The 13,296-nt window shown below is 33.4% G+C and overlaps 2 protein-coding genes and 1 long non-coding RNA gene across 3 annotated transcripts; 1 reads left to right on the plus strand and 2 right to left on the minus strand.

Moving 5' to 3' along the window:
* Positions 1-74: 74 nt before the first annotated feature.
* Positions 75-2,693, minus strand: LOC128387677 (uncharacterized). Its single transcript, XM_053346920.1, has one exon. It carries the CDS (start codon positions 2,691-2,693, stop codon positions 75-77), a length of 2,619 nt encoding a protein of 872 aa, XP_053202895.1.
* Positions 2,694-11,943: 9,250 nt separating this feature from the next.
* On the minus strand, positions 11,944-12,448 carry LOC128387761 (uncharacterized). Its single transcript, XM_053347028.1, has 2 exons — positions 12,310-12,448; positions 11,944-12,224 (listed from the first exon to the last, which is right to left on the minus strand). Exons 1-2 carry the CDS (start codon positions 12,350-12,352, stop codon positions 11,944-11,946), a joined length of 324 nt encoding a protein of 107 aa, XP_053203003.1. The 5' UTR covers positions 12,353-12,448.
* LOC128387763 (uncharacterized) lies at positions 12,122-13,112 on the plus strand. The gene is made up of 2 exons (XR_008325166.1): positions 12,122-12,239; positions 12,337-13,112. It is a non-coding gene; the product is annotated as an uncharacterized LOC128387763 (long non-coding RNA).
* Positions 13,113-13,296: the final 184 nt, after the last annotated feature.

The following is a 13,296-nucleotide window of genomic DNA, read 5'->3' on the forward strand; positions in this document are numbered from 1 at the left end:
CATTTTAATAATTTAAATTTCCCACTTATTAAATGTAAAACAAAAGTTAACGATTACATATTAAACAAAATTTATTAAACAATTTTATAATGTCCAAAAGCATATGTTGATATTCCATCTTCACGAATGAATCTCTTGTCATCTAATGGTGATAGAGATATTTTGTTTGTTTTAATTCCAGAGATTTGATGGTGTCTAGATTGTAATCTATGATTATCATGTCTGAATAAAATGCTGTCGTATAAACAAGTCTTGTAATCATCTATACAAATTTCATCACGAACTGTTGCTTTTTGAGTTCCCTTGGCCGTCTTTTTAGTCTTTGATCCATATTTTATTCCATAAAGTTTTGATTTAATGGCAACAACTTCGTCAATTACCTGACCATTCATTTCATCTTTCAAGACTCCAAGTTTCTTTTTGTTTATTGGATCATACAGAAAATGAGTTTGAGGGTAATCGGAAAAGTCCATGATTGGTCCCATTGACTTTAGATCATTATAAAAATCATCAGTCTGAATATGATAAATGAAACTATCAGTATCAGTGTATACTAACTTCAATTTATCACCATAACGAGGGTAAAAGTAATCATAGTGAAGCTCATACATTCTAAGCTTTGATAATTCCAATACAGTAAAACCAAGGTAAATCGGTTTATCCAATTTAACTTCAAATTTACGCATCTTAATGATTGCTAAATCATTATCAAGAATATAAAAATGTTCAAACATTGGTTTTCTGATTAATTTCAGAGCTTGTTCACCATTTGTAATAACCTTAACTTTAGAGTGTTTTCGTTTATCCTCAATACTTTTACCATACAGTGAATTTACCATCAATTTCCAAAAATCTTTCTCAAATGATGAAGATGCTTGTTTTCGATTGAGTGTACACATTGAAATGTAAGGTTCCAACCATTTTGATTGATTGAATTTCAATATTGAATGAACTTTATCCAAGATTAACCCTTTCTCTAACCAAAATTTCAAGTTTCTTTCATGTACAACGTAGTTTTTCTTATCTCTCAAATTTGGAATCAACTTTTCAGTCTTACATCTTTTTAGTCCTTCACCCTCAAGTTTAATGATGAGTCTTTTCTGGTAATTACTCAACCATTCAGTTTCAACATTGAGTTTCTCAGGGGCCATGGGATAATCATTGTGTTGATCATGAAGATGTTTAGGGTAAATTAAATCAACTTGACAAATGTATCCGATATTTTGATCATGTCCTTTCAAGATTGATTCAATCACTTGAGAGTACAACTCAGGGGCTACCCATTCGAAATTGTTGATTGGTAAATAATCACTTAGAGCATAACCATAAAGGTTATTAACGTCAAGAAAGGCAATGTATGAATTTGGTTTTCCCTCATCATAGTTTTCAGAGAGAGGATTATTGGCAACTACATGTCTCGTCATTGCACAAGAGATTCCACCTCTGATTCCATTCTCAATCATTAGAATCATATCGATATCGGTTAGTAAATCAAGTTTTGTTTTTGTCACTTTAAGAGCTGCATCCCAAGTCAATCCAGGTGTCGAGAAATAGTGACATGGATCAAGTCCAAATTGTTTCAGGCTTGTTGACCTAAAGTTTTCAAAAATTGAAGCTAAAAGTAAAACATCGACTTTCAAGTAAATGTCATGAAAATCACCGAGATTTTGACAATTGAAATGGTCCCAAATTTTCTGAAGATTTGTGTATGTTGATTCATCAATTGTTTTACGAGAGAGATGGGAATAAAATGCATCAATTGAAGGTAAATTGGTCTCATTAAACTTATCCCAAGAGTCCATGTACTCATAAGGTAAACATCCTTTAGATAGCAGTAAAGGAAGATCATTTTCATTAAACATTTGTGATAAATATTTAGATTTATGTTCATCAGGTAAATTTCCAGCCAATGTATCGAGACTGGAAAGAAGAAAAGCTAAACTGTCCAAGAAAATGAAATCATCCATGAAAAAGGCAATATATTTTTCAGTGTTTTGGGGAATAACAGAAATGTTTCTCACAGTATTGGACTTGATTCCTTTCATGATTAAATGAGCATCGTAACCTTTCAAGTTATGAAAAATGACAGGAATTCTATTTGGTAATCTCAATTTCAAATTACAGAGATTATGAGCTGCTCCTCTTAGCTTACCAGTCAAGTGACAATGATCCAAGACTTTATCTTCGAGAAGAGGCTGTAAACAAACATGACAATTTGAAGCTGATTCATAGCCTATTCTTTCTTCTGGTGTTAGTATGGGTGGCTTGATTCTCAATTGTAAATTCACATTTAGTGCACTGTAAACTTTGTAGAGGCTAGAGATGAATTTTTCAGCAGCATTTTCTCCACGATAGAAACATTTGAATAAAATTTTTCCCTCCCAATCAACAACAATCCATCCAAAAGAACAAGCCTCGTGTTTTTGGTATTCAAATGTACTAGCTCCCAATACATTTTCACTCTTCATTACCAAGGCTTCAAAGTCTGCATAAATTACATATGGATAGGATATTGTTTTTTCAAACCGTGTAAATTCACAAGTTGTTGGAACGTTTTCACTACCAGGTAGTATTGTTCTTTGAGCTGAATTGTTATTACAATAAACTTCATGTTTTGTTAAAGTTGATTTTTCCTTAAAGCCTGATAGACAAGAACAACAGAAAAATCTTTCCCAAGATTTATTTTTCCACATGAATCCATTTAAATTGATGATTGTAAAGTAATGATCATTATAAAGAAAGAGATTCACATGATTCTTTTTTCTATCTTTGTTGACGAACAAGGGAACTACTTTTTGATTTTACCTCCTGATAATGTGTAAACATTGATACATTGTTGCGTTTTTCGAAAATTTTATCTTGGAAAATGGTGTTATTGGTCCAATATCACTGAAATTGTAAAGTTTTCAAATTTTTATACTGGGATATTCGTCCAGTATGATTTGTTTGTGATGAAGAGAAATGAGAACAGCCCATTTGAAGCAATGACTTTTACATTGTGGAAATTAAACTTCTCTTTTCAAATAAATTAAAGGTAATTTTACGTTACAGCAACCACCACTGTATTCTTTTAGTTTTCCAATCCGAATTTCCAACATTTTAACTTTCGAAAGGATCCAACCACTTCCACGTTGGGTGAATTGATCAACGACAAGCTCCAAGTTTGTTGCCCATTCATTTATTGACTTTTCAATCTGAGAAGTGAAATCGGTTTACTTTGAGTGATTTTATAAAGTTCAGTTGAGTCAATCTCTCCGTCAGGTTTCTGTTTCACAAATTTCAATAGTAAACAAGCTTGAGCTTTAAATGACCCGATACTCTCAAGTATATACTTGAAAAGAGTAACGATATTTGTACTTTCCATGTTGAATAAATTTTCCAATGACTTCCATTCACCCAACTTGACAAAGATCTTGAGGACACCCTTATAAGCTACTTTGTGTAACCTAAAGGTAGCTACATCACCGAGAGGAGAGACTATTGTCTTACAGGTAATCACATGGTTAATGTATGTATCTCGGTCCTTGAATCTTATTTTACACTTTTCACATTTCAAAGTCTCACATTCTACCTTGTGAATTAACATGGACTTGAATTTCATAAATGAAACTCCACAGTAGCTACACTTGAACATGATTGAAGTTTCAATGAGAATGTGGATTGACTTATATAGTGAATGGACCCTGGATGTCACATGATCAAGCCAACTTTAGATTTTGAATCTTATTCATGTCAATCAGTACTATTCTCAGAATGAGAAGAATTAGTACCAATATTGAAACTACAACGATTGTCAAAAGTACCATTATTAACCGAAATGAAAGACAAAAATCAAAAGTAAAGTAAAAAAAAAGTTTAATATATTATTTCGGTTTTAAAACAATATATATTCTTGGCCCACATTTGACCAATTTCTTTTTTATAAATGAAATAGTCCTCATACGAAATAGTAAAAGACGCTGTCTCCACCTTCTCCTGAGTAATCGAATGACTGATACCAAGATCATTGAATCCAGTCCACAGCTCACTCATGAAAGAGACCAAGTCATACGGCTCAATTATACCCGAACTGTCCAACCATCTTCTCAATTTCAACGAAGTCTTTATGTCAAAAGTATAACAGACCTCTCTGGCAAATGGTATGTCTATTGACCTGAAAAGAAAGCTTGAAAAACCATATCCCTATTGAAAAAAAAAAGAAAGATTAGTAAATTTTCCTTAGTTGTTCAACAAGTCAACTTACATAAGTCATGATGGTACTGTTTCTCTTGATACAACAAACATCATCTTTTATAATCAGTGAGGGAGAAAATTGTCTCCCTTACCTTTAGCCAACCCAAATTAATTCAACCAATCAGGTAATTCAAACAACTTTAAAGACCGGTCAAGGGATGAAACAAGAAAACAAGTTCAATTGAGCTCAAATTTTTTTTAATCAATGATAAATGGATACATAATTGTTTATAAAATAATAGAAAATAATCAAGAATATAAATGAAAAGTAAAAAAAGTAAACCAAAGTACCCAAGAATAAAATGAAAATCAAATGAATGAGAAAATTATTCCCAAATAATTTCTTGCATTGCAGCAAAAATATGGTTAGGAATAGAATGACCAACCATTTTAGTAATCTCGTTTGGTAACAGTTTGATAAGTGTTTCCTTGTGGCCAGCTTTTAGTCGGATTTCAAAAAAGTTACCAAGATCCTTTCCAATAATTTCTCTTCCTTGATTCAAAGACAGTTTGAAAGCATCTTGAGGATTTACCAATTTTTGTTTCAACAGATCATACTCATTGTAACGAAGAAACAATCCTTGTCTTGTTGGTATCTGAGTCTTTGATCCGTTGATGAATCGTTCCATTCGTCGACGGATATCAATAAATGTAGTTCCATTGGTTGATTTAGCTCGCTGAACAGTAAGATAAAGTTTTGGAGAAATTTCAACACAGAGCAATTGTTGAAACCGATCTTCAAAACCTGATGTTGATGGTCTATCTCTTCCAGACGGTGGTTGAGTTGTTGGTTGTTGTACTGGTTCTTGTTGTGTTGGTTCAGGTTGAGTTGGTTCAGGTTGAGTTGGTTCAGGTTGAGTTGGTTCAGGTGAAGCAGGAGAGTCAGGAATATTTGTTGAATCCATTTCAAGTTGATGGTTCAGAGGAGAAGAATCGAATGGATTTCATATTGAAGAGTCTCCATATTTATACTCTCCGATTGATAAATAGCCCAACCCACTACTCCCTCTTTCTGTCAATTTGATTGATGAGAAACTTGTTTTGAGTATACCAAAGTAACTTTACTTAAGACTTTATCATTAATTCAATTCATCTTCCCCATTTATCGAGATCATTATCATCTCAGTCATCAAAACTCATCAAGGTCAATTTCTCAACAGAATCAAGACAGTATTATATACTCAATCACAACGAGTTTCCCCGACTTTCAATCACTAACCAATTCCGAGTAATATAAACAAATTTCAGTGGTTGAATCATTTTATTTGAACAAAGTCTTACAGAGTTAAGGTTTGATAACCTTTATTCTACCATCAATACTTGTTCGACAGACTGGACAATTTTCTTGACCAAGTCTGCTCAGAGTATTGTCACAAGAGACACATACAGCCAAATGATTACATGGTAAATATAACATTTGATGAGTTTGTACTAAACAAACACAACAAAGGTGCCTCTCTACAATAAATCTTTCTTCGTTAGCATAAGGGCAATCTGGAGATAACAGACTGTGGGTTTCACTTGGATGGTTTTTCAGTTGTCCATCAACAGCCAACCGACAAAAAGCACATTGAACAATCCTGTTTGATCCAGTCCAGAAAAAGCCACTTTCAACGAACCAATTTTTAAACTTGATGCTCAAACTACATTTTTTAAAAGAGAAAACTCTATTAACTCGTAACTGATAGAGCTGGAATACTTTCTCAGGATTCAATGTTTTCTTTTCCGAATAGATTTGTAAAACCTGATCCTCTTCAGCTTGAGTGATGGATGAAATTGGTTGTAAAGTTGCTACTTCAGCATCTCTATCAGCAAGAATTTTTGGATCACCATATCGATGAATACCAGGAGTATCAATCCGAAGTATAAGATTTGGTTCTCTTTTGAGAACAAAACTACATTTAGGACTGAAGCTAGCATGATAACTTACAACATCTTTATGTAAGAGACAAATCTGGACTTGTAATCCACAGCAAAAACATTGTAAATAATCTGAATTACCAAAACGGAAAAATCCATCTCTAATAGCATTCAACCAAGTGCCATCAGTCAAGTCGATACAGGTCATCATTCGATGTAACTCAAGCTTCATAGTTTGGTAAAGATTCAAACAGTTGATCATTTGAGATGGCCAGTTCTCCATAACAGGTGAAATGTTTTTACTCATCTTGAAAGAAAAAAGACAAAAAGAATATAATGTTAATTTGAGATTTTATTCAAGAGAATATTTTGCAATGCAACTTTTCTCTTCATCGATTCAACAAACTTTGAATGGTTTTTACAATTTTTCATTATCATTTTGAGATGATTACATTTGATGAACCAAATTTTTACATCAGTAAATTCGTTGCAATCAACAAGGCATTCAATTTTGTTGGATTGAAAATGACCGAGGATACTTTGATCATTGACTGCCTTGTTACATTGCTTACAGTTGATGATTTTATTTTCAAATTTCAAGTGAATTTTTTTCAGGGTTTGTAAATAGGATTTACAATTACAATTTTTAGGTTTCCTTTTGGGTTTGGGTTTTTTGAACTGAATATCCTTCGTTGGAGCTAGAGTTCCCTTACCTCTGGATACAGTTTTGATAGTTTGAGAAACAATTTTCATTTTAGTAAGTAAGTCCTGTTGGTAAAATGTTTGAAAATATCCTCAACAAGATTAACGTTAACTTCTTCCAGAGAATCAAAAAACTTTCGGTTGTTCACTTTAATGGATTTTGTTTGAGAATCAAAAGAAACAGCAGATTTACTCAATTTTCTCTTGATTTCTGGTCAAGTAAGGCATAAATAGCAGAAAAATCACTGACTGAAAAATTAAAATCAGCAAAATTTAAAGGTTGATCTAAACTTGGAGTAGAATTTGAATCGATGGGAATTTTACAAAGATGAATAAAATGATTGGAAGAAATAGACATGAAAATTACCTTGAATCAAATATAAAAGAAGAAACAAAACAGAAATTAAAACTTGAACAAAGTTAAAGTTCACAAACTGAAGATGAAATTAGACTGACCAATCTTTGAAAATTTTCTCGCTATTTATACCCGTCAACTTTGCTCTCTAACCTGAAACTTGGAACTATCAATCATTTGAATGACCTCGAATAGACTAAAAATAATTACCTTTGAATTAATCTTGATTGGAATTTTAAGGTTTGATATAATCAGGAATTCATAGCCTCTGGGTATTGAAGAGGCCTCAAAGTCCTTGAATTTATGACCTTTTATGAAGATATGCAGACATGCACTCATTAATGGTTGGAATTTACAAAGAAGATTTAATTACTTTTCCATATCCTTGAGCGATGATTGATTCAATGAACTTTGGAAATTACATCTTGAACTCAATGATGACCTTGGATAAGAAACATAAGTACAAGTCCACTGAATTAATACATTGAAATAGCCTAAGAGCCTTTAGTCCATTGAATTAACATTACCCCCCACAACAAATTTCGGAGGTACCGAAATTAGTAAGGGGGGTTGAAGATTCAAAAGACTTGTTTGATGTTAAAATACATTGAAATAGCCTAAGAGCTTTTAGTCCATTGAATTATCATTACCCCCCACAACAAATTTCGGAGGTACCGAAATTAGTAAGGGGGGTTGAAGATTCAAAAGACTTGTTTGATAAAATACATTGAAATAGCCTAAGAGCCTTTAGTCCATTGAATTAACATTACAACAAATTTCGGAGGTACCGAAATTAGTAAGGGGGGTTGAAGATTCAAAAGACTTGTTTGATGTTAAAATACATTGAAATAGCCTAAGAGCCTTTAGTCCATTGAATTAACATTACCCCCCACAACAAATTTCGGAGGTACCGAAATTAGTAAGGGGGGTTGAAGATTCAAAAGACTTGTTTGATGTTAAAATACATTGAAATAGCCTAAGAGCCTTTAGTCCATTGAATTAACATTACCCCCCACAACAAATTTCGGAGGTACCGAAATACATTGTAATAGCCTAAGAGCCATATGATCATGCGTCCTAATGTTGAGATTTTGTTATTGGTTCTTTCGTATATTCTAGTTCTAACGTACCTCCTCTAATGTTTACGCCGACTCTGTTTTTGGTTAACCTGTTTATTCTTGACTTTTCTGTCAGTTAACTTTCTGCTCTCTCTGTCTACAGTTTTCTTTCTGTTTTCTTTCTACATTTACCTTTATACTTTTGTCTCTATCTTTACCCTTTCTGCTCTAAAATGAATAAATTACTTTTAGATCAACTTAAACTACAAGTTCTTCTCCAACTCTGCATTGGTTTACTTTCTGAGTTTTCTAATGACCCAGAGAAACTTCAATTTTGGACTAATCGGATCAATAATGATCTGGGTTCAATAATTTATAATTTTGTTCTCCCTCAACCACCTGCCTCTATTGTACCACAAAATCTCTCTAACCCAACCCCAGGTACATCTTCTCTTTCTCACCCATGTGATCATGATATTGCTTGTGCTCAGGATATACCACCTCTGGATACTAGTGACAATTTGTTAAATATTCTCCAGGATAATAATTTGTTCCAGGAAAATGATAACAACCATATTCAGGATACTCTATCTGCCTTACTTGATGAAGTTTGTGTTAATCAACCATCAACTGATCAATTAAATACCCAGGAAGAAACTGTTACCGTGAATAGTCCAGTGAATGACTCAGGCATAACATCAAACATGTCAACTCAACATGAACAATCAACAATTACATCAACTAATCTACCTGTGCCTCAAGATCAAAGTGATTCTCTACCGGATTATTCATCATTACCAACAGCTAAGGTTACTCCATTCAGCTATGTTCCTCGAGAAATTATTCCTGATCCCTCTCAAGATAATAATGAACAAAGTGTAATGAGTGAAGTCCAGAATGTTGATGGATCAAATACAATCAATGACCATGATACAGCTTATGAAAGTGATAGTGAAAATGATGATCCAGAAAATGATCCTGACTTCTCTCCCAAATTAATTTCACCAAGACCATCAACTTCCAGGATGTCAACAAGAACAACAGCACAACTACCTTCTACCTCTAATGAGTCTGATCCTTCTGTAGATGAAACTCCAATGGATACATCTGACCCTCCTGAACCAGAACCTCAACAATCTCAGGTAGAAGAAACTATACAACCTAATCCCTCGGCCCAAGAACCCCAATCTCCACAAGGTAATTCATCAACAAGAATGGATACATCTGATCCTATTGAACCAGAATCGTCTCAGGTAGCTAACTCACCCGAACCCAATGAGTCTAATCTAGTAATTGATGAACAACCCAGCCAACCAGAACCTCAACCTCCTCAGATAGAAGAACAAGTACCTCAAACACCTCAGGTAGAAGAACCCGAACAATCTAATCCACCAGAACCCCAACCTAATCCACCAGAGCCTCGAGCTAATCCACCAGAACCTCAAGCTAATCGACCGAGAAGAGGTTCATACAGATCCCGTGAACCTACACTTGAAGAATTGACTTCATTTCTTAACAGATATAGAGGTAGAATTCAAACACGAGACGATCTTTTGGATATCAACTCTCTTCCTCGACCAACAACAAGTTTAGAAGCTGAAGAAACAATTGATAGATTGAGGATAAATCAAGCAGTTATTGATAAACGAGGAGTACATAACATGTATTTTATCGGTTACTGTTTGACTCTCCATAGAAGGTTGTACGGAGAGACAAGACGAGATGAGTGGATGAGTATCGCCATTCAGAGATTCAATTATGGACAAACATCAATTAGTTTTTTCATAAGAGTTTTCAATGTAATTGATAGATATCCCATGATGATGTTGTTACCATTAACTCGATATCAGTTGGAACGATATCTCTCCTTTTGGGAAAATATCCAATTAATTCCTTCTGAACATGAATTTTGGTCTCGTAATCCTGATCTTTTCAATAATGATGATAACTGAAATCAGTAATCTGTAAACCTTGATCTTAATAAAAAGAATTTCTGAAAATAATCTTCTTTCCAAAAAGTAATTACCTAAAGTAAATCTATACAATGGCCTCAAGCTATAAAGTACCTTTCAAATACATTGAAACTGGTAAAAACCATCAACATATAATTACCTGTCAAAAGATTGATGGTAAGTCTAAGATAATCATTACCTCTTGATGCTAACTGGACCCCCAAGGGATTATATTGATGGTCCAACCTTTCGTTTAGAAACAAGTTTAAACAAGTTTAAGAGGTTTCTACAATCATTGGAAAGCCCTGAGGCTAATTCCCATACCGAAGTTATCTTCAATAATCTTAGTCACGAAATTGTTAGTATCATTAAGAGTGAATCTTTCAAAACAAAGTTTATTACTTCAATCAATCAATGACAATCTCATTACCTTCTTTATATGGGTTTGGCAAATTGGACAATTCATTTTATCAAGAATACAATCAGTACATGACACAGCATGTTCACAAGGATTTAAAATACATTCAATTTCCTTTTCTTTACAAACTTTACATTTATAACGATCATCCTTAGGCACCATTGCCTTTGGTACTTCTGGTTTCCTTTTAGCTATAACTGATTTGAATATGAACTCCATTCCACATTTAACATAAATGAAATGACAACGTGGGCTATATCTAGCATGTTCAACCAATGGATCATCATCAAGTTGCCAATCATGAATGCATACATTACAATGGAAACATATCACTTTATCTCCTCTACCATGGTAGAAAAAAACCAGCTTCAGATAGCTTAACAACATTAATTTCTGGTCTTGGCCAATTGAAAAAAGTTTCCAGACGTTCAATTGCGCTGAGATAAATTAATTGGTTAGGATAAGCATTTCTAATATTATCAATACTGTAATGATAATACATGTATAAAGAAGGACTTCCAATAAATTTATAACCACACTCGTCAAATGACTTGTCCATTATTAAATAAAATGCTATTTAAACTCTCCTTATATACCGCACAAAAGAATAAACTCATATCGAATAATTAAAAGAAATCATTATCAAAAAATGCATAAGGTCTCTCGTACTTAGACTCAAAGTTAGATGCATGAAAATCGAAGTTCCCCCTGTCACGCCACCATACGATACCATACGATACCACAGGAGAAGACAGGAGAAGAGGGGAATAGACGGGAGAAGACCAAGGAACGGACAGGATTTGAACCAGGGGGCCAGCCTTCTCAAATCATGCACGTTACCTCTGAGCTAAGTACGAGGACCAAAGGTTGTTTTTCTGGTTTTAGAGGTCATGTGTGTTATAATGTCCAAAAAGAAAGAGAAAAAGAAAGAGAAAAGTGGTTTATAATGTTGCCTTTTACTACTACTTTAGTTCAAAAAGCTTTCGATTACAAGGTCAATAAAACTGAAAGAGCAAAAGTATATTCTTGCGAATTTCAATATCGGCACATCCGAACTGAGGCAAAATTGACCGTACAAATAATAGAGATGTTAATAACATAAAATCATTCGAAGCTCTTTTTCACGGCTGTAAATTTATATAAATCTTTTATTAATATTTTAATAATACTTTGAGAGGTCGAAACAATTGAAACAATTTGGATCATAAATTAATGTTGATTGGATTGATTTGAATTTTTTACAATCTAATAGATTCATTTATCCATCCAGATTGGATCAATTAAACTTCATAATCTGATATCTTTTTTTTGCTGGTTTCAAGAGAAAACAAGGTTTACATTTGTAAATCATCAACAGAATGCAAATCAATAACCAGTTGATGAATTGTATTCACCAAGCGAGTAATCACTTGAAACTGAATATAATGGTCCCATTGCCACAAACGAATCAAGGTAACTTGTTGATTGTGATTTTTTCATCATACTACGGAAATGTTTTGATCGAGATGATGAACCATAACGAGGATAACCAACCAATGTATCTCTGTGATGATGATAATGATGGCGACTGTGATAATTGAAATAGTTCTTATCAAATCGAGAAGGTTGAGTTATCTTAGCTCTTAATCCACTATAATAAGGATCATCTAAAATATAATCATGTAAGAAATTGAAGAAAAAACAATTAATCATAATTAATTTCTGATTATTTCCGAAGACTGAGAAACTAACCATGTTTTGGTTTACATCGAGATTTAGATTTCACGTTGACCATTCGTTCATCATTTTCATCTTCATCGTCATCATCTTCCACGTCCAACTCATCATCATCTTCATCGCCTGTTACTCCATCAACTCATCCTTCAGCCAATTTATCTAAAGCAGACAAAAGGATAGCTCAGATGAAAAAGAAAGCAGCTAATAAAAAGAATCTACTAGCTTCAATCAAGTGATGAAAGATTAACTAACAGCTCTTCATCTCAACTAATTTCTACTAATTGATTTATTATCAATAGTAAATCCCAGTGGCTGAGATAGAGAAAGAGATAGAGAGAGATATATAGAAACTTATATGTGATTTTGGCTAGAGAACAAGGTTAATGTGTAACAATTAACTGACCTTGTCTAAACGCTGGACAATTTGAGCCAACTACAATTTAACCTTTCTGATTTTAATTTTCCTTACAGTCCGAAAAGTGACCTACTAAGCGGAAAATGGAATTATGTCTCCAATTAAGAACTTGAATGTTTTATCTGTCAACTGATTGTCAATCGCACTGAATTGCTTTTCCAGAAATCAATAATCAAAATAAGGGTTCAACCTTTTTTTCCGAATAGGTTAATTTTCTCATTTTTCTAACTAATTTTTACCAAGCGCGTTGATCAATTTCCATGGGTGATTCCTTTTTCTAATTGCAATTGCTTGAATGGCTCATAAGAGAATAATTGTGACTCTGGGTAATAAGATAATTAATAATTAATTTATTATATTTTTGTCATTTCATAAAATAAATTCAATGATATCCAATGTTTAATTGAACATTAGTTCCGCCAAGAAGAATCAGGTGGACCATTAGTAGTAAAAAAGGTCCCCCCTACCACTCCATTGGTATCTTTAGAAAGGTTTATCGTTAATTAGCTCCCAATTGAGATTGCAATTCTTTACTACCATCATAAAGATTTTGTTTGGGTGTAAATTGATTTGCTGCAGAAGTTGAG

The sequence above is a fragment of the Panonychus citri genome, unplaced genomic scaffold, assembly GCF_014898815.1.
Source record: "Panonychus citri isolate SS breed McGregor unplaced genomic scaffold, ASM1489881v1 Contig00092, whole genome shotgun sequence".
In the NCBI taxonomy this organism is placed as follows: domain Eukaryota; kingdom Metazoa; phylum Arthropoda; class Arachnida; order Trombidiformes; family Tetranychidae; genus Panonychus; species Panonychus citri.